General features: G+C 40.5%; 2 protein-coding genes across 2 annotated transcripts; both read right to left on the bottom strand.

Moving 5' to 3' along the window:
* Window positions 1-1,610: 1,610 nt before the first annotated feature.
* LOC121763612 (solute carrier family 40 member 2-like) lies at window positions 1,611-4,475 on the bottom strand. The gene is made up of 8 exons (XM_042159674.1): window positions 4,333-4,475; window positions 3,696-3,846; window positions 3,226-3,422; window positions 2,661-3,143; window positions 2,424-2,595; window positions 2,216-2,353; window positions 2,028-2,138; window positions 1,611-1,954 (listed from the first exon to the last, which is right to left on the bottom strand). The coding sequence occupies exons 1-8, from the start codon at window positions 4,437-4,439 to the stop codon at window positions 1,823-1,825; spliced, it is 1,491 nt and encodes a 496-aa protein (XP_042015608.1). The 5' UTR covers window positions 4,440-4,475; the 3' UTR covers window positions 1,611-1,822.
* Window positions 4,476-13,963: 9,488 nt separating this feature from the next.
* On the bottom strand, window positions 13,964-20,756 carry LOC121792083 (protein SCAR4-like). The gene is made up of 9 exons (XM_042189880.1): window positions 20,454-20,756; window positions 19,148-19,311; window positions 18,747-18,870; window positions 18,543-18,666; window positions 18,366-18,427; window positions 14,848-18,274; window positions 14,677-14,760; window positions 14,480-14,590; window positions 13,964-14,393 (listed from the first exon to the last, which is right to left on the bottom strand). Exons 1-9 carry the CDS (start codon window positions 20,606-20,608, stop codon window positions 14,346-14,348), a joined length of 4,299 nt encoding a protein of 1,432 aa, XP_042045814.1. The 5' UTR covers window positions 20,609-20,756; the 3' UTR covers window positions 13,964-14,345.
* Window positions 20,757-22,078: the final 1,322 nt, after the last annotated feature.

Genomic DNA, 22,078 nt, shown 5'->3' with positions numbered 1-22,078 from the left:
TGAACCCAACAACTGTTGTGGATTTTAGGGGTCAAATAATGATCAATTTAATTCCTCAAAACAAGTTTAATTTGAATCCCTATAATCATTTCAACCGCAAGCAAATAACAATGAAGTAGTACATGGGGTATCGATCCCACGAGAAAAGTATAGCTACTAAAACATTGTGAATCTAACTATGAAGCAAGTAAATTTGTTTAATTTTGGTCCTGAAAAGGATAAGTATAAAAAACAAGTAAACAAAAGATGTGAAGATAACGAGTTATAGGAAATATTGTTCTTAGCTAGTTTGGGGTTGTTCATTCACATGGATCCTATTTTCTAACTATATTTTGTTGCTTTTAGGATCATGTTGTTTTACACTCGCACGCGGCTGATCACGAAATGATCACATCCCCTAAGCTCGACTCACCTATCCTCACCCCTACAAGACACATAGTAGGCCCGAGATAGGCTTCTAAGCATATTCGACATCTAAGATCCATCTGGGATCAATCCTTACCGGTCTTAATGCTAGGATTCTCTATTTAAGTTTGCTCTCTATTTAGGTTGAAATCGAGCTCCAATCTTTAATCTCCTTCCAAAAGTGGCTCTAAGTCTTCTTTCTCCAACAGCCTCTCCTCAGTTAGGGCACACATCCCAATGCTATTTATACCTTTGGGCTGCCTAGAACTTAAAATTGGACTTCTGTAAAATGAACATAATGGTGGTCTTTTGAATTTATTTGGAAATCAGCTTTTTAGGCTGATTACTACTACTATTTATTTATATTCTCATCTTCTTTGTTTCCGACCTATACTTACTCTTTTCTTCTATTCCTCCTCAAGATCTAGCCATTTCGCCCTACAATACATCATACTATTAATCTTGAAGCAAAGATGATTAGAAAGAGAGGCATTAGTCATGAACCGTCAATTTAAGTTCTAATGATAGAATTTAATAATAATATTTTAGAAAACTATATTTATAATACCTCATTTGTCCCACAGAAATAGGCAATTTGAGAATGATACGAGTTTTAGTAAGTATCTGGTAAAGTAAGAGAGAAAAAAAAAAATTGAAATAGTACAGTGGATTGTGGGGCTAATACATGATAAAGTAAAAAAGGAGAAAATGTTCTCATAAATGAATATGAACTACTTCTGTCATACTGATTAAAAAGAAATTCATATTTTTATGAGACAGAAGGGTATAAAATTAGGAAAATATAATGGCTCGTATTTTAATTGTTGATACTATTTAAAATGCCATAATAAATATTCATTGAGGCCCCATATCCCAAGTTCATGTAGTTGGGATGTAAATCGAAATCCATTTTAAATAAGGCTTTATTTGGCTTCATTGACTGCAAAATTAAAATTGAAGCCTTCAATTTTAAATCCAATGTAAATCCAATGTTTGATACTGCAAAATAAATATGGAATTACATTTACAATTACAATTCCTCTCAATTGAAATTCCAAATAGTTATAACACTGGGCACATTTACACATTGCAGATTTATAGATAATGCATACACACACACACTCTGCACACATAGCACACACTACATGTACTTGCACACGCCCTACACATGCACACGCCCGTGGACATGTACAAACACCAGTATATAATTTCTTCAAATTCAATTTCATATCAGTTACATGATTTTAACGAACGAAGGAGTCATTCAAATTCAATTCCGTAGAATTCTAATTACAATTAAGTTCCAATTCTGTGTACCGATCGAACCCTAACTGAAATTGGAATCAGATAGTTAAAATAGCTGGAGAAACACTCTAGATGTACAAATTCAACCATTTTTGAAGTTGAAACCGCATGATCACCACTTAATGAGCCGGAGAAGCTTGTCCCAGTGAATTAGGTGCTTCCGAACTCGATAAATATGCAGGGTGTACAAGACGGCCGCTAGAGTCGCCACCATGAACGATAACAGTATCAATTTCCAGAAATCCTACAACACGAACAACACTGAGCCCCATCGTATAAATGAAGTGCGAGATGAATAAGAAAAATACGATCATCACCTTCGGATTGGAGATGAGTATGGCCATGATGTAAGTCATTAAGTCCATCATGGACTGAATCGAGTTTTGAACGCCACCAACTACACAACGATCGGATTCAGCTACGCCATCCTGTTCGAGCAACACCAAAATCCAGTCATAAACTCGCTAAATTTAAAGACTGCACCACAGTGGCGTGTTTTCCTTGCCTGCATTTGCTGAACGACAGACAAATCGAACATCCATAGCCCTAAACGAGACGATGCTACTCCTGCCATCAGCACGTAGGCTGAAGAGATTTTACTCCTCATCAATATGGAAGCAACACATAGCAAGAGACAACCCCACTGCACCAAATAACAAGTTTTGTTAAATCACGAAAAACACTCTCCAACGAAGCTAGAATTCCGTTAGTACCTGAGACCATATCGACCAAAGACCTGTTCGTAGGGTTGAAATACGAGACTCCAACACGGGGTACCCAAATGTTGCCCCTATCCCAACCATGGCGCTTATTCCACGTGCAATCCCGATCACATATGCAGGTATCCCTTGCCATTCTAGAGCAGCTGTCATCAATGTTCCAAAGCTGAAACATCACAGGTCAGACATAACACAACATGATCATCGAACAAGCATCACACGTGTTTTTACCTGAGCACGGTGAAATACAGCAAGGCTAGAGCTAGTCCGGGAAGGATGACATCTTGGTTAACGTAAACTCTCCAAGCACTAACATAAGGAAGGCTCAGAAATTTCTCGATCATGGTCCCCTTTGGGCTACTCTCGGAATAATTTGCATCCGAAGTAATCAAGCTTTCTCGTTCGTGGGAAGTAGACACACTCTCATCTACTTCCCCGACCAAAGATCTTGATGCTACTGACACCCTTCTTTCGCTGACGTCTCTTAATCGTGGAATCCCTTTGTACACGGACATCAGAAGGATATATATCAAGAACACGGATACAATGTTCCAGATCGCTAACGCCAGAGCAGATGCAGTTAGCGACACAAAACTGATGACAAAGCCGGTGAGCACAGGAGCAAACAGCTTGCAGATTAGATCGATCCTTCGTATCACAGAGTTCATCTTCGTCAAAACTCCAGGAGACTGGCCTTCTGATATCACAACCACCCTGTAGGTTCGACAAAAGCATCAGTTTTTCATACAAATATTTAGAGATATCGATTTACTGCTCCACTAAATGTAATTACTACCATTCTCTTTCAACCAAGATGGTTCCAGCCAGAGTGGAAAGCACGGCCACAGCTCCCGAGACGTTAATAAGTACGAGAAGAGCGATGAACACCGTGTAATTGGCAGTCACCAAGTCCATATGCATCAGTATAGCAACGACTGCAACTCCAGCAACAGCGAATGACAGATTTTGACTCAAGAGCCAGAGTTGGAGAACCTGTTCCGTACAGAAACCAATCGAAATTCAAAGATTAACTCGAATAATCATACGTGTCAAGCTTCCAAGATTATCCTCGCAACACAATGCACACCATACAAAGCCTCTAGAGGCCGGGAAGACGGACTTTACTCATATCAATTCAAATCCAAAGATCAACTAGAATATCATAGGTGCTGAGCATTCAAGATTATCCAAGCAAGGCAACTACGAACAACATCATGTTAATGGAAGCTAAAAAGCGTGCTTTAAGAAACGAGAGATGAAGCAAACCCGAGTGTAGGATAACTTATCCACCAACTGTCCAATTAAAGGACCAAATATTACAGTCGAAGCACATTCCACCACGCCATAAGCTGCAGCGACAAGTAAAGAGTCCGGCCACACATTGATCATGTATAAACCGACTGAGAACTCCCACATCCTGCGATTGACGACACTAAAATAAATTTCACACCACAAATTCATCACTAACAGAGTTTTCTTGATAAAAACTTCCACCAATATAGTAGTAATTCAACACTGATTCTCAACATTCTAGAGATTCATTAAGGTTTTTTCTCTAAAACATAGATTCATCTTGAAATTTCTTTTAAGTTCACATAAATAATGCAGCTTATGATGACTATGAATCACAAATCCTGAGAAATAATTTTCAAAGCTAATAGGATTGCACAATTTCACTACATATGCTGGAAAATAACATCACAAACACACTTTTACTAGAATAAAATAATCTACTTATCGATCAGGAACATTGATTAAGTAAATCACAAATCCCGAGCAAATTTTGTCAATTTTTTTTTAAAAAAACAATAAAACCCCAGGCCCAGCAACAAGCAAAAGATTATAGAAAAAAAAGGGGGTTTGACTAATGATAGAGCAAAAAAATGAAGAAAATTGGATAAACCTGGAGCCCCATCTGGCTAAAAAATGGCCAACGTATAAATTTAGGAGTGAAGAAGATGGGAATGAATGTGTTTGGAGAGCCAATTGCTCACCCTTCGTTGTTTCCATTTATTATTGGATTTTCTTCTGAATAAGATAATGTTTTCGACTTGCAAATTTCCATCCATGGTAATAACTCCAATTTTGATTATTGTAAAATTATAATTTGTACTCCTAGTATTTATTATTCACCTATATGACTATATGATTTAGAAACTCGCTTATTATATTGCCTGTTGCATAATGAAAAACTTATTGTGAAAACGGTGAATTCAGATCAATTTTGAGAAAGAAGTTATACAATAGTGAAACATATGGAGAGCTAGTGATCGTATCATTCTATAGTTTTATTACTTTCTGGGGATTACAAGAGATAACAAAACCGGGCGTAATACAACCCAAAAGAATAAATACAGAAGATGAAACTGAACTACAAAGAAAATTACAGAATTCGAAACGGTAACCGTGAACTAAGTTTAGCCGAGTCGAGGAGGCCTCTTCCCGCAAGACGAGATACGCCCCGGTAGTGCTCTTCGGTTTGGCGTGTCGTCCCCAAAGGTAAAACGGCTGCGTCTCTATTGATGCAGCACCGCAATCAGTAGAGCTCCGGCGAACGAGATGGAGGAGAGAGCAGAGTTTCGACAGAAAGACAATGCAGAGAGAGGGAGAGAACTTATGATGCAGAATGCTTGTATATGTGTCTCCTAATTCAGTGTTATGGCTAGCCTATTTATAGGCCAAGCCACCATGCAGGGTCAACCAGCCATTGAAGGCTCATCATGGCAATTCGTAACCGACGTCGGTTATAGGCGTGTGGCTGGAGTGTGCCACCCGTGTGTGGAGCGTGTGGATTTCTCACGTGGCAGCCGTGACTGTGCCTCGCTTGACGACGTGTCAAGCCACTTGGATTGCTGACTCGGCGGTGGTTTAAAAAGAATAGTTTGGCCAAGCACCAAGCCCAAAGACCAATTGCCAAGATCCAAGATCGATCTCGACCAATTGCCAAGATCCAAGATCGAGATCGAGATCGGGCCCGCGGCCGCGAGCGCGAGCACGAGCACAAGCACGGGCACGGGCTCAGGCTCGGGCGGGCGGGCGGCGGCGGCGCGCGCGTGTGCGCGCGTGTGGGCTCTTTCACCCATCTTGGTCCACTATAATTATTAAGTAACATAAAGTCACTTAATTTATACACATTAAAAGATGTGTTAATCCTCCAATGTGGGATAATTAACACTAGTTAATTATTCCATAAGCTCAAACTCCAAGCTTTAATTAAAAGCTAATTATGCCCAACTTTAATCCACTATTTCTCACTCACCGGAAATCGGATTTGAGAAAGTGAATATACTACATTTATCTACGTAAAATGTAGATCGACGCTATGTCATTTAATTTCACAAAATTAAATGTCTCGTCACATTTATTATGTGGTCAAAATCCATTGACCGGGCATATTTATTACCATGATTTCTACAATCCCCCACATGAGTGGAAATAGCCGAATGCATATGCATGCAGACACAAGCTTAACCCTCGAGAGGTATATAAGCATAAGGATAGGTAGTTGTTGGCCTTGAACCTTCCATAGTCGACACCATCGGATACACAAGCGGCTTAGTAGCGCGATGCTTTGAACTAATCCCCCACGACGTGCACCGAGACAATGGTGTTAACGCTTAAACACCTCAACCTCATCCGTTCTCACGTTTTGTGTCCATTGCGGTCTTGGACACCACTTTGGATTCATAAGTGTGTTTTATGAAGCGACCACACTTCACACTTACATAGGTGATTCTTAGTCAAGTACCTTGCCATACTTGGTCTCTTTGAGAACTCCATCTCTTTGAGATTCATAAGAACCATTAGAAGTCATAGACTTGGCCTTTACCACTAGGCAAGTTCTCCAACACTCTATTGCTCTCTAGGGAATAGATATAGTTGAGTGTTTCTCATGAACTCTCATAGCTTAGTTGTCCCTTTGAACCAAGTTCTTGGGATCTCCAGTCATCATGGTTGGGTTACCACTATGATAATTCTTTAGTTTGTGGATTTCAAACCCATTCCCTCTAGCAACTTATTCATTTGATCACGGTTTAACCCTTTGGTTAGCGGATCCGCTAGATTATCTATTGACTTCACATAGTCAATTGTAATCACGCCAGTTGTGATCAAATGTCTCACGGTGTTATGTCGTCGACGTATATGTCGAGACTTACCGTTATAGAAACCATTGTTTGCCCTTCCAATAGCCGCTTGGCTATCGCAGTGGATTAGCACTGGTGGCACTGGCTTAGACCAACATGGAATATCTTCAAGGAAGTTCTTAAGCCACTCGGCTTCCTCACCCGCCTTATCTAAGGCAATGAACTCCGATTCCATTGTTGATCGGGCTATACATGTCTGTTTTGTGGATTTCCACGATACAACATCACCCCCAATAGTAAAGACGTATCCACTTGTTGAAAGTGAGTCTCTATTATCGAATATCCAATTGGCATCACAGTACCCTTCAAGTACCGGGGGGTATCTCGAGAAGTGTAGCCCAAGATTTTGAGTATGTTTTAAATATCTCAAAACCCTCACAAGAGCTCTCCAATGCTCTTTGCTTGGATTGCTCGTGTAACGACTCAACTTGTTCACGGCACAAGCAATGTCAGGTCGAGTGCAATTAGTCAAGTACATAATGCACCCGATGACCCGTGCATACTCTTCTTGTGCAACGGGCTCGCTTTTGTTCTTGCTCAAGTGAACGTCGAGTTCAATTGGAGTCTTAACCGGCGCGCCATCATAGGCTTTGAATTTATTCAATATCTTCTCAACATAATGTGATTGTGTTAAGATGATTTCATCATTCGTTCTTAGAATCTTCATTCCAAGAATTACATCGGCTAGACCCATGTCTTTCATGTCAAAGTTTCTCTTTAACATGGCCTTTGTATCGTTAATTACTTGAGTGTTGCTACCCAAGATTAACATATCATCAACGTAGAGACACACTATAACATGACCGTTATTAGTGCTCTTGATGTAGACACATTTGTCGCACTCGTTGATTTTAAACCCATTTGATAACATCACATTATCAAACTTCAAGTGCCACTGCAATGGCGCTTGTTTCAATCCATATAGAGATTTTACTAGCTTGCATACCTTTTTCTCTTGTCCAGGTACTACAAACCCTTCGGGTTGTTCCATATAGATTTCATCTTCTAGTTCACCATTTAGAAACGCGGTCTTTACATCCATTTGATGAATCTCAAGATTGTGCAATGCAGCAATAGCGAGAAGCACTCGGATAGATGTAATCCTTGTTACAGGTGAATATGTATCGAAGAAGTCATGTCCTTCCTTTTGTTTAAAACCCTTTACTACTAATCGGTCTTTATACTTATCCACTGTTCCATCGGCCTTAAATTTCCTTTTAAGTACCCATTTGCAACCTAGAGGTTTCGCACCTTCAGGTAGATCTACCAACACCCAAGTGTGGTTTAGCAAAATTGAATCAATTTCGCTTTGAACAGCTTCTCTCCAATGTAGCCCGTCTGGGCCAGCAAAGGCTACTTTTATCGATGTTGGTTCTTCATCCAACATGAAAGCAATGTTGTCAGGACCAAAAGTTTTTGGTGTTCTGACTCTATTACCACGTCTTAGTACTGTATCTTTTGGATCGGGCCTTGCACGCTTGCGCGATTCAGGTTCCGCATTCGCTGATTTAGAACTAGTGGCTTCTTCTTCCACTGGTTTAGAACTAGTGGCTTCTTCAATTCTTGTCTCAGAATTGGTTGAGACTTTTTCCTTGTCTTTGCAAGGAAATGTATTTTCGAGAAATACAGCATTCCTCGACTCAATTGTTGTTCCTACTGTGATAGTCGATATTTCAGACTTGTGAACAACAAATCGATATGCACTACTGTTAAGTGCATATTCATGAAGATGCAATCAACCGTCTTAGGTCCGATTGTAACTTCTTTGGGCGGAGGAACCATCACCTTTGCCAAACACCCCCACACTTTGAGGTATTTGTAGGATGGCTTCCTTCCCTTCCACAACTCATAAGGAGTGACATCTTTTCCTTTGAGAGGGATCTTATTCAAGATATAGTTGGCTGTCAAAACAGCTTCCCCCCACATGTTATGTGGTAATCCTGAAGTTAGAAGCAGTGCATTCATCATCTCTTTTAGAGTTCGATTTTTGCGTTCTGCAACACCATTAGATTGTGGTGAATATGGAGCAGTTGTTTGATGAATTATACCACTTGCGTTGCATAACTCCTCAAACGGGGCTACATATTCTCCTCCTCTATCGCTTCGAATCATTTTGATTTTACAACCAAGTTGATTCTCAACTTCGTTCTTATAATTTTTGAACGCCTCTATTGCTTCATCTTTACTTCTTAAAAGATAAATGTAGCAATATCTTGTGCAATCATCTATGAAAGTGATAAAGTACTTTTTACCACCTCTTGTTTGCACCATCTTTAAATCACATACATCCGTGTGAATTAATTCAAGGGGTTTTGTGCTTCGTTCAACCGAATGAAACGACAACTTAGTCATTTTTGCTTCAAGACAAATTTCACATTTATCTTGATTATCCACTTCATTAGCCTTTAGTAAATCTAAATTTACTAATCTTTTAATGGCTTTTGAATTTACATGTCCCAATCTACAATGCCACAAATTCGAAGACTCGGTCAAATAAGAGGAAGTAGATGCTTTATTCTTATTAGCCAATGGCTTTGGAACACGCAGTGTTGCTACACTAAGCTTGAAAAGTCCGTCGGTTACATAACCTTTTCCGAGGGACTTCCCAAACTTATACAATGCAAACCTATCGGATTCAAATACAAGTTTAAAACTCTTATTCACTAGTATTGATCCTGAAACTAGGTTCTTCCGGATGTCCGGAACGTGCAGCGCATCCTTCAAGGTGATTGAGACGCCAGACGTCATCTTGAGGATTACATCACCAACTCCGAGGATTTCAGACGAGGCTTGATTCCCCATGTTTATCTTTCTCCCTTCAACGTTGTTGTAGGTGGAGAACATACTTCTATCTGCGCAGACGTGTGCAGTAGCGCCGGTATCAATATACCAGCCACCCTTGTTGTTGTTAACAAGGTTGACCTCTTCAGTGACCACAGCAATGAGGTCGTTCTCATCCCAGTCCTTGAACTCCTTCTCAACGACGTGGGCAGCCGGCTTCTTCTTCTTGCTGCGGCAGTCTTTAGCAAAGTGGTCTGGTTTGCCACACTTGTAGCAGTCGCCTTCAAACTTCTTTGAAGGCTGCTTTCCCTTCCCTTTGTCGTTTGGACGGTTTGGGCGAGGACGTTTGTTGGAGGGACCGCCCCGCTCCAACAGGTTGGCTTTGGCTTCATTTGGGGTGAATCCCTTAGCCTTTTGGTCGCTTTTGCGCACATCTGCCTCAATGCGCAACTTTACGATCAAGTCTTCAAAGGTCATCTGCTTTCGCTTGTGCTTGAGATAACTCTTGAAGTCCTTCCAACTTGGAGGGAGTTTGTCAATGATCGTGCACCTTAGGAACTTATCGGGCAAGGTCATCCCTTCAGCCACTAATGAGTGGATGATCATTTGGAGCTCTTGGACTTGCTTCATGATGGGTCGAGAGTCGACCATTTTGTAGTCCATAAACTTGGACGCTACGACCTGTTCAGTCCCTGCAGCATACCTGTTCAGTCCCTGCAGCATTATCTATGCTATATTTCTTTTCTAGGCTTTCCCACATTTGTTTAGATGTGGTTACATTGGAGTATACATTGTACAAACTATCATCTAATGCACTTAGAATGAAATTTTTACAAAGATAATCTCCTTTCCTCCAAGCTTCATAGTTTGCCATGACTTCGAGCCTAGTCTCTTGGTCGCTTGGCGCGGGCGGCTCGTTCTCCGTGAGGAAGTTGGCGACGCCCAATGTTGTCAAGTAGAACAACATCTTTTGATACCACCTCTTGAAGTCTGATCCTCCAAACTTGGGTGGTTTCTCGGCAGGTGGCATCATTCTTGGTGCCAAAGTTGCCTCAGTTGGTCCTTGGAAGGAACCAATTCCGTTGCCCCTGAAGGAGCCAACAACATGGTTGGGCATAGGGCCCCCACCATTCATGTTAGGCATAGAGCCCGCCATGAACGTACTATCCCCGAAGGGACTAACACTCACATGAGACCCGAAGGCCCCAGCATTCGTGTGAGGCCCGAAGGCCCCAACAGTCGATCCATTAAAGGATCCGAAGGAACCACTAAAAGTGGAACCAACCGATCCACTCGAGGTGGATCCACCAGTGAGCCCAAGGGGGTTAACGAACTCCCAAGGGGTTGTTGATGAAGAGGGATAGCGCCCGGGAGTGGGCATCATCGTCGGAATTGACGACGTATTGACCGGTTCAGTGGTAGCCATGGTGGAAGGAATGGCGGCGGTGGTGGCGGCAGCAGTGGTGTTAGATTCCGTCGACATCTCCAGCAAAGGTGTTTTAAGTTTCGAAATTATTAAGTTCAGTTTAAAAGGTCCAAATTCCTTCAAAGGCAAGTTATCTCGTCTTGCGATTGTTGGTTTCTGGGGATTACAAGAGATAACAAAACCGGACGTAATACAACCCAAAACAAGAAATACAGAAGATGAAACTGAACTACAAAGAAAATTACAGAATTCGAAACGGTAACCGTGAACTAAGTTTAGCCGAGTCGAGGAGGCCTCTTCCCGCAAGACGAGATACGCCCCGGTAGTGCTCTTCGGTTTGGCGTGTCGTCCCCAAAGGTAAAACGGTTGCGTCTCTATTGATGCAGCACCGCAATCAGTAGAGCTCCGGCGAACGGGATGGAGGAGAGAGCAGAGCTTCGACAGAAAGACAATGCAGAGAGAGGGAGAGAGCTTATGGTGCAGAATGCTTGTATATGTGTCTCCTAATGCAGTGGTATGGCTAGCCTATTTATAGGCCAAGACACCATGCAGGGTCAACCAGCCATTGAAGGCTCATCATGGCAATTCGTAACCGACGTCGGTTACAGGCGTGTGGCTGGAGTGTGCCACCCGTGTGTGGAGCGTGTGGATTTCTCACGTGGCAGCCGTGACTGTGCCTCGCTTGACGACGTGTCAAGCCACTTGGATTGCTGACTCGGCGGTGGTCTAAAAAGAATAGTTTGGGCCAAGCACCAAGCCCAAAGACCACCCAAAGACCAATTGCCAATTGCCAAGATCAGGATCGGGATCGGGCCCGGGCCCGGGCACGGGCGGGCGGCGGCGGCGGCGGCGGCGCGCGCGTGTGGGCTCTTTCACCCATCTTGGTCTACTATAATTATTAAGTAACATAAAGTCACTTAATTTATACACATTAAAAGATGTGTTAATCCTCCAATGTGGGATAATTAACACTAGTTAATTATTCCCTAAGCTCCAACTCCAAGCTTTAATTAAAAGCTAATTATGCCCAACTTTAATCCACTATTTCTCACTCACCGGAACGGATTTGAGAAAGTGAATATACTACATTTATCTACGTAAAATGTAGATCGACGCTATGTCATTTAATTTCACAAAATTAAATGTCTTGTCACATTTATTATGTGGTCAAAATCCATTGACCGGGCATATTTATTACCATGATTTCTACAATTACACTATATTAAATTTAAATGATATCAAAGTTATCAGATCACAGATTATTTCATGAAATTGCAGACTTCATACTCACAAAATCTGAAATCAAGAAACAAATCAACAATACAGAGTAGGATCCTAATTAGACATTTGACAACATTGACAAATAGTCAAAACTCAAAACAATCAATACTAGACTTAATTTTTTAAATAAATTGAAAAATAATGAAGAAACAATAAACCTGGCACCCCATCTGGCTAAAAAGTGGCCAACATACAGCTTTAGGAGCAGTGAAGAAGAGTGTTCTTGTTGCTCAATCAATGCTTCATCCATCTTATTCTTTCTTCCCACTCTCCACTCTTTTTTAAACATCTAGTTCTAGGGAGTATCTTTTATTTTTATATCCTTTTATTATTATATTTTGGTAATATCTTACTGAAACTGCAGCCATTTTACAAATATATCTTTCTGAAACTGCACCAACTGTCACTTGGTGTAGCAAATTTTTAATTTATTTCTTGCATCATGTTCTTGACTTGTGTTCTTTCCTGGCTTACATTAGTAAATACTACTTCGGACACAATACCAGTTCTATTTGATTTTGGCACAAGCTTTTAAAAAGGTAAAGAAAAAGTATATTAAATAAGTTAGTGAAATGTGAATTCCACCTATATATAGTATTAGTTTTGGGGGCATGATCCATTGCTAACTTTCTTAAGTTGTTAATTCTGGTAACTCATCAATACAGTGTATTAAAAATGTCAACACGATGACATTGAAATGTCAATATAAACTCAGTGATATTTTAATACACCGTGTTGACATTGATATTTAAAATAAAAAAATAGTATATTAAAATGTCAACACAAATTTGAGTTGATATTTTAATGTGATCATGTTGACATTTTTAATACATTGCGTTGATGAGTTAACAAGTTAACAATTTAAGAAAAGTTAGTATTATAACACACCCCTATTAGTTTTATACTACATCTGTCCTTTAAAAATAGAAACTTTTAAATCTTTCTATTTTAGGATGCGGACCCCACAATCTACTAACAATACTTTCATTATATTTTCACTTCCACTCTATTACTATACTAATTTTTCTTTCATCTCCCTTACTTTACTAATTCTCCTCTCTTACTTTACCAATTGTGCATTAAAACTCGTGATGTTTCAAAAGTTTGGACGGAGATAGTAATAAAACGTTAATGGAATAAGTTGGTGGAATATAGGGTCTGCTTACCATTTATGGTAAAAGTGAAATATGACTCTTATTGGGAGGACAGACGAAAAATGGAAAAATAGTACTCTTATTGTTGGATGGAGGGCGTAAGTCTCATTTCTTTTCGGCACGAGTTTTAAGAAATATAAAGAATAGTTGGTGGAATATGAGTCCCACTTGTATATACTTCTCATGTTCCACTCTAAGTGATAAAGTTTCATTTTTGGGATGTCTCACTCTAAATTACATATTTCTAGACATCGAAACATCACTCTCTCTACTTTTTCCTTCTCTCTTACTTTATCATCTCCACTTTATTATCTAAATAACATTACATAAAATCTCGTGCAGAATTAGAAATGCTCTACTTAGAATGTGACAAATGGAGTATTAGTTTTAAATGATACGTGCGGAATGAGTAGGTAGAATGTGAAGCTTTTTTTTACCATTTATGGTAATTATGAATTGAGACTCTTATTTGTGAACGGACAAAAATAGTAAAATAAGACTCCTATTCGCGGACAGGTGGGGAGTACCATCCAAGTGATTGTAATCTAATTTTTTACCTGAGCACGGTGAAATACAGCGCTACACGTTCAAAGAAATGCTATCAATATTTTACGTTTAACTAATTTCCAACGCATTCAAAGAAATGCACGTGTTCGGAAATGATTTCTCTTAGCTTCACGTTACAATCAAGTCCAGTATTACAGTCTTGCAAATAACATGACATTAGCAATGAAAACTCTCTGAAAAAAGTCAAAAAAAACCTCCTATACATATAAAACTATTGTCCAAGAATAAATCTTCTGAAGAGAAGTATTAAAACGTCTGTTTACAACAAGAACAAAACTGAACACAGGTCTTGCTTTTACACTAAATAATTTTCTATAGTATATCTCCTAATATATACCCTCAAACATTTACAATAAAAGTAAAGTGTAAACTAGTATACAACCTCCACTCATGAACACACATAACCTTAAACATCACTTCTGGAATGGAAAAGCTCAATATATTTGGTCACCCTGAATTTGAATCAGAAGACAGAAGACAAGAATCTCCGATCTCGGATCTCGGTTTCTTTAAAGCAATAATCAGTTTTGAGAAATATTCCCTCCTGGATAATTCTTTTGCATCATTCACTCCAGCTATCATCGTCGTCCTCATCGCTACCGGCAAAGGCCTGCAAAAGGTAACCATTTTCATTTTAAAGAAGACTGAGGCGAAAACAGGCCCTGAGACTTTGCAGGGAGAAAGAAAGATAGAGACCTGGCGAATTGCATTCGCTTTTTCCAAAATCGCGACGACTTTGAGATTGGTGTCAGGAGCCCGAGTCCGGATACTGGGTCTTGATGCCATTGCAGGTTTCAGGTTGAAGGACTGACACATGATGTTTATATGGAGTTATCTTCCACAGGCAAGCAATGTACGTGCACAATGCTGTATATGTATATGGTGTTTCTTACCTTGGTCCTTATTTGCTCCAAGAGAGAATCTCTTTCTTCTACTTTCTGTATCTCGGGCCTGACTCGTTCTGTGACTTTTCGTAGCTGGAGGATGAGAAACGGTTATTGAATTTGGCACTGAGAGAGAGTAATTTTGCATTGTGTACAAGGAAGGAAACAGATTATACTTACTTTACTCTTGTCAAGGAAAGAAACATCATCCACAAGAGGATTGCGAGGCCGAGAGAATTTCACCTTTTGGGTCCCGTTTTCAGCACCATCTTCTGCAGCTTCTGATGCAGATACACTCTCTGAAACTGGTGTAGCTAACAGCTGTGGCTTGGTTTCTATTTTTTCGGTATGGCTGGTTGTCTCATGCAAAGTTTTGGAGTCCGACCTAGAACAACGATTGTCACAACTCTCATCTTTTACTATGGTATTGGTGGTAAGCCCTGGCAACGAGTCTTTCATCTCTGCACACACAGAAATAGTATCATCGGTGGTTGCAGTGGGTGGGCAAGAACTATCATGAGTGGGTTCTGTTGTTTGCGGTGAACCAACATCATCAGTGGATGCTGTTGGGGAGAGCGATTGAGGGAATGATTCTTTATCTCTTATCATCTCTTCATCTGCAGAAGGAAAACCATGCTGAAGCTTTCCCATCATCCACTGAACTGGCGGGAGAGGTGGCAGTGGAGGTAGGTCAGAAAGATTTATCTTATTAGCTTCCAGAAAAGGATTACTTGGAGAAGAAATGGAACCTAATGGATATCCATGGACATTTATCTCGTTGTTACTTAATCTTGAGGGCTCTGTTATAGAAGTTGGAGCTGAACCATTTGCAAGAGAAATTGCAGAGACCGAATTGCTCTCTCCTCTGGCTTCATCATTATCAAGTAATGGCAGGTAATTCATAGACGACAAAGGTGACAACTCCAGACTTATTTCGCCCAGACACATCAGATGTTGATCAAGATCAATGTGAGAGGGAGGTAACCCAACTTTATCTTGAACTAATTCTTCACTGTCATTATCTACGGGCAGTAATGGAGCATCAAGAACATGATTTTGAAGCCCATTTTCGCTGATTAGTTCTTGTTCTCTATCTAGACCACACTGTTCATCACATTCTACATCAAGATTTGAATTATGAACAAAACCTGAAAGTTCTGATCCGGGATGAAAATTATCGACAGAGTTGCAGACGATAGCTTCAGAACCTAAAACAGAAGCCTCTGTTGGGCCCAATTTCTCCACATGATCTACTTCCCATTCAGAGGGAGAGTTCTTTTCATTCACAAGTTCATGTATGCCAGAATATCCAAAGCGACCATCATGCTCTTCCACTAACTTACTGAGACTTGCATCGTCAGAAACTGCAGGAATGGGAGAAGTGATATCTGTTGTGTGGGATGTACAAGCATCCGAACCAGAATTATGAAATGGCACATGAATCCCATTCACTGGATTAATATCAGTAGAGCTTGTAATTTCAGTAATTTCTTGAGGATTGGAACCTGATAACAGTGAGAATCCATCCATTTCTTTGGTATCTGATGTTCCTGCAGGCTCTTCAAGATCTTCTGATGAGCAATGTGATACTTCTAGGGCTTCTGAATAATTGGGAGAAACATGATAAAATATTTCTGTGCCCTGCAAACCCACAATTTCAAAAGGTTCAGGAGTTTCAGTCAGAAGAGTTTCATTTATGACTGTATCTTCCTCAGCAATAATGCCTTCATCATGAGCATCAAGAACTTCCATCAGACTATCAGGAGAACTTGCTAGGTGTGAAGATTTAAGATTTTCCAAGCTAATCTCATCGTCAGTGGAACTATCCGAGTGATTATTTTCAAGCGTTAGAGTGCCAGCACCGGCCAGTGATGTTTCTTCAAGTCCCTTCTCTAGAGATGCCTCCATGATACATGGGAAATGCTTTCGAGAGTCAGTAGAAGCATTTGCATCCTCATCATCCCAAACAGCAATAATATTATCTTCTTTATGCTCAATATTGTCTCCATTATGTACTGCATCAGAAGAGTTGGGCACCTCTGGAAACTCTTCAAAATTATCTTGAATTTCATCCACAATATGAGGTGTATTTATTGTCCAAGATGCATCAGCTGCCAGCTCCCTATCCTCCCCATTGCATTCATCCTCATGCAGGAAATTGGAGGATGTTTGAACTAAACTATCAGTGTGATGATAAATATCATCCTCACCATTCAGTTCATCAACCATTTCTTCCCCGCCAGAGGATCTTGATAAATCATCTTCTGACGGCAATCTAGATATGCAGGCACGGTGAGAAAATGGTTGATCTTGATGAATCATCTTCTGACTGCAATCTTGATTTATCATCCTTTCTTCGTCATTTGTCACAAAGACCATCTCATCTGGCTCTAAGTTACGATTGCCCACAAATTCTGGATTAGAAAGCTCCAAGGTAGACATTGGTCCGTTCAAAGTAGAAGTCACCTGCTTAAACTCAGAGCTTTGGCAGGTGATCGTATCGATGTCAGTGCGTCTACCATCAGAAATCACACATGATGGACCTATGCTTGGGTCTGTCTTCTCTTCTTCGTTATCCAGGGTAGAGACCTTTTCTGGCTCAGGTGGATTTAACATATATTTTCTCACAAATTCATCACTGCTAGAAGAGACATGCTTGGACCCAGACCTGCGATTGGTGTGTGTATCATCAGAAACCTCAGGTTTTGAGTTGCCATCCACTGGAAATACTTCATCAGAAGTTTCCTGGTAAGAGGATGCACCAACAATCTCATTTACACAGATATCAGTGCACAGAGATCCTTTAGTGGCAGAGCTTTCTGGTTGTGGCGTTTCAGCTGAAACGCTTGGAGAATGTGAAGAGAAACTAGATATTTCTTTTGTGGATGAGTTGTTCCCCACATCAGACATCGTTGAGTCTCCAATAGACTGAGAATCAGAGGACCTTGAATGAAGAGGTTCTTCAAATGTATCCATAATGAGTGATTCCATTTGTATAGGTGAGGTGTTATCCCTCCTCATTCTCAATTCGGAATCCCTATCCATTTCTGACTCCATGGTTAAAGGTGCATCCACAAAATTATCTATCTCACTCGCCATATCCTCAGATTCGTAACCAATTAAGCGTCCTCCATTGCTTTCTGCATCAACAGCTACAACCCTTTCACCAGTCACCTTATTAAGAGCAGATGAGAGGCCATTTGTTGCAATACTAGGATGCGAATTTGGTAGTTCACAGATTTCATCATGTACCGGAAATTCATCTGACTCATGTGTGGGATGATTCTGAACAGCACCCTCTCTATCTGGAGATGAAGGAGTACTTCTTTTTCTCCCTCCTCTCTCTCGGTAGGGACTCAGGACTTCAAATCTTTGAGAAGCAGAATCCCTATGGTCATCTGTAGCCAACTTCAGCCGTGGTGAGTCCACGGTCATGTCATGAAGCACTTTATGATCTGGCGATGGAGAACTTAGTATTTTCTCCATGTAGCTCTTCCCAGCTTTTGAATTAAATGGAAATCCATTCAGTCTCCTCTTTAATTTTGCACAGTGAGAAGCAGTGCTAATGCCATTTTCAACGCGCTCCTCCAGGAAAAGCTGATGGAGTCTACATATGATGCAATTGCAAATTAGACAAATCCCATTCTTCACAATCAAATAGGAAGAGCAAAAGTAGAAAAAAGGTAACAAATTCTCACTTGGCATGTGATGTTGGTACAACTTCATGGGTTTCTCTGTTTCTCAAGCGTGGCCCTTTCTTCTGTTCAACAAGAAACCAGTAACTCTGACTGCATGAATTGAAAAAAAAATGGCAGCAAAAGCAGTTCCATTCTAGTTTATCTGCTAAGAATTTTGATTATTTCTCAAAAAATTACCTTTGCTTTGCGGATCTTCTTCTCCCTTTGGATATCAGCACCAGTAATTTCAGAGGTTTCTACTTTGAAAAAAGAAGGATCGGTATAACGTTTGAGACATGCTCCAGCACCCGCAATGTCAAACCTAAATTTAAGCGTGTTAATTGATATATCATTTTTTACAATACAACTCAGTCATTTTAAAAAATGAACAGAAGATTATACTTGTCTAAAAGGAAAAGGCGAGGAGGCTCTCTGCATTCTTCATAGGAGTCCATTATAAACCGAGGCATATCTCCTCGTGTAACTAGATTATTGTCGAGTTGTAGATTAGGGTGCCAATCAACACCTACAACATTACCACATTCCTATTACATCCAAGAAGCAGTTTGAGGTATATTTGACATAAGATGCAGCATAAAGTGAGAGAGCAGATTCTTTTAAGAGACCCTTCAACTAAACAGCATTTTGTACCAGAAAATTGAATTATTCAGAGAATGACGTACTATTGGGTGATAAAGATGCAATAAACATCTTTAGCCACAGATCCCATGTAAAAATATTGCTTCAACGAAACAATAGAGTGGTTGATGTAGGATTTTATGGAAAGAACAGCATGAGATTACCAGGATGGTAAAAGAAGGAAGAATGATCTGTCTGGGAGAGAAATGCTCTCTCAATACCAGGAATCTCTGTATCGAGCTGTTGAACTCGAAATGCTAATGCGTGTCCCCTTGAAGCAGTTGCCATCACATCCCCGTGTAGATTATGGAATATCTCAGCAGCAAACCTTCAGCAATCACAAGAAATAAGCCCTTCATACTTTCTAAGTAATAAAAACTACCACATAAGCAGGAACATGTTTATTTCCTCAAAAAGTAAAGAAGTGTACTCTGTAACTTTACACCTTGAGTGGGCTACCAACTTACATGGAACTGTAAGAAATTACATCAATATTACAACTATGAACTACCAATAAGCTTACTGATCTAAATAAGATTACCTATGATATGAAATTTCACAAAAGCTACCATAGATGTGGTAGCCTAGTACAATCTTGCAACAGAAAAACTGAGTAATAAGAAAATTCCTTTTTCAATATCTTCAGCATTGTAGTTGCAGCTTCACAGGTGGCTTCAAAATGATGAATAATGTTGCAAAGAATAAAAATTCATTACATAAATTGTGTATTTCAACAGCCTAATCCCTCAGAAGTTGTGAACAGTCAAATTGAACATAGGTTCAGTCCCTAACACTACTAAAAATTCGGATACTTGCACACTTAAAATCACACTCACTAAATCAGATTCTTCATTAAATCACACTTTACCAACCAGATTCTTGATTAAATTCAATTAGGAAACTAAGCTGGTTTCGAATATACATAACAGACCACTGGGAACCAAGATAGGAACTTGATAATGCCGAAACATATTTTCAAGAAGTATAAGAAAACCGTGAAGAAACATCTATAAAATTGCCTCATTAGACACTAATCTCCCAGATTCAAACCAAATGCCGAATTCCACATGCAAAAAAACTAACAAATTAGCTGAACGAAGTAACTAAAAACCAACTGGAAGGAAGCAGCACAGCTAAAACCATCAAAACAACCTCTAACCTCCGCAAATGGTATAAACAAACATCTATTAGAAATTAAAACTGTTAATTCACAGAGAGAGATGTCAGCACATAACATAACACACAAATTATCTTCCTCCTATAAACTGATACTTGCATTTCATCCGGAACAACAAAATTCGTAAGGGAAAAGAAGAAGAACAATCAATCATAGCAAGTCAAAACTGAAATCTCCGACCGATCAATGTCAGAAGCACCTCAACAAAATCAGCAATTCGGCAAATTCCAACCGAAACATACAAAATTGCAAACACAATCATCCACAAAAAAGGGGCGAAATCAGAAGCTCACTCAGCTAGGTCGCCGAGCTGGCGAAGAAGTCCGACCAAGCCGGCCATGGCGACGCCTTCAAGCAAGGCCTCCGGATCATCCTTATCGGCAGCTCGATAGAGCTCCGGATCGGCCAAACTGTACTCATTCCGAATTTCATAGCGAGGCATCGGCATTTCGTCGTTTGCTATTGAAATTGGGTGTAATCAAAACCCCAACCGAAGTGGATCAATTTCTCAAGTTAGAGGTTCACCACCTCCAACCACCACCGATACATATAAATGCTGTATGTATAGATTATAGATAGCGACACAGGTTTTCTGTTTTATTTACTTTCTTGGAGTTGAGAACTTAGATCGACTGCTGTTGCTTACTTTATATACCTCTATTTTTTATGGGATAAACTATCTTAAAAGCCATAAACTTTTGTCAAATTCCGGTTTTTCCCACTAACTATAAAATTGACTAATATGTCACGAACTTTATGATCGGTTGACGGGTTTTCCGACAATAAATCCAGCTGATGTGTCTTTTTAAGCTGATGTGGCTGTCAAGTGTGTGTGTTGGGTGGATGACGTGGAAGTCAAATTTTAAGATCATGTGTTTTATCATCCTCCACCACTCCTCATCCCTACGTGTACTCTCTTCCTCCTCTTCCTTACCGCCGCCAGCAACCTCGGGACTCTGATCCCGGCACCGACTCCACCATCACCGGAATTAGTTGACCTACTCTCTCTCTCTACAAACCCAAATCGCCCAAATCTCCACCGACACCGTAAGCAATAGGGAAAAGCGGAGATGGTGGGAGGATCTCCACTTTGACAGTTATGGTTCTTTTTATTATGGGCTTGTTGGATAAAAACAGAGTGTGGAAGACGACAATTGCTGAAGCGAGGGCCGGTGGAGGAGACGGCGGCGGAATTCGGAAACTCAGCGGCGGAGGAGCTTCGTGGAGGAGAGAATCCATGTTCTCTACGCTTTTTGGTCTCTGCTTCTTCTTGTTGTATAGAGAATTCAAGAAGACTTTGTTGAATACGTCGCCACGTCTTCTCTCACTCCTACTGCATTTCTGTGCTGGCGGCGGAGGTAGTGATGGTGGCGATGGCGGTGGCGTCGTCATCGCGATGAGATTTCTGTGTTTCACACGTTTATAAATTTGTCTTCTACTCGTCTTCCTTTTTCCGCTCTCTTTTCCGGCACCGTTTCTTACTTTCTTCGAATTTCGGAAGCGGAGCTTCCTCCGCCGGTGGCAGAGGCGGCTCGGGCGGCGAGACGAGATTCATCAAACCCAAATCTTTGTAAAATCTCTTGCTCGATCTCCCCTCCCTCAAAGCTTCACCCTCCCTCACCACCCTCTTTGCAACCTCCTCCGGCGGCGGTGCCACCCATTCAGCCGGAAAATTTTTACCACCCGCAGTGGGATTTATACATAAAACGACGTCGTTTTAGGACGTTGTTTTAGGAATTTTCGGCGATGTCCATGTCAGCTTTTAGACTTGCCACGTATGCTAATTTTCATCCGGAAACCATAGGGTAAGGTCAAAATGGGAGATACCAGCAACCCGACAAAGTTCATGACATTATACGTCAATTTTATAGTTCGTGGGAAAAATCGGAATTTAGTGAATGTGACTTTTAAGGCAGTT

The sequence above is a fragment of the Salvia splendens genome, chromosome 2 (genome assembly GCF_004379255.2).
Source record: "Salvia splendens isolate huo1 chromosome 2, SspV2, whole genome shotgun sequence".
Taxonomy (NCBI): domain Eukaryota; kingdom Viridiplantae; phylum Streptophyta; class Magnoliopsida; order Lamiales; family Lamiaceae; genus Salvia; species Salvia splendens.
The sequence above is the reverse complement of the archived record's forward strand: the minus strand, read 5'-3'. Positions and strand labels throughout refer to the sequence as shown.

What these genes read in the sequence shown, in the direction of transcription:
- LOC121792083 (XM_042189880.1), bottom strand. Translation starts at nt 20,608, where the DNA reads ATGCCGATGCCTCGCTATGAAATTCGGAATGAGTACAGTTTGGCCGAT. An exon ending in CGCCTTTTCCTTTTAGACAA is followed by an intron (nt 18,667 to 18,746) that starts GTATAATCTTCT and finishes GCTTAAATTTAG; the next exon opens with GTTTGACATTGCGGGTGCTG. An exon ending in TGGAGCAAATAAGGACCAAG is followed by an intron (nt 14,591 to 14,676) that starts GTAAGAAACACC and finishes ATCATGTGTCAG; the next exon opens with TCCTTCAACCTGAAACCTGC.
- LOC121763612 (XM_042159674.1), bottom strand. Translation starts at nt 4,439, where the DNA reads ATGGAAACAACGAAGGGTGAGCAATTGGCTCTCCAAACACATTCATTC. An exon ending in ATCTTGGTTGAAAGAGAATG is followed by an intron (nt 3,144 to 3,225) that starts GTAGTAATTACA and finishes TCGAACCTACAG; the next exon opens with GGTGGTTGTGATATCAGAAG. An exon ending in TTTGGTCGATATGGTCTCAG is followed by an intron (nt 2,354 to 2,423) that starts GTACTAACGGAA and finishes TATTTGGTGCAG; the next exon opens with TGGGGTTGTCTCTTGCTATG.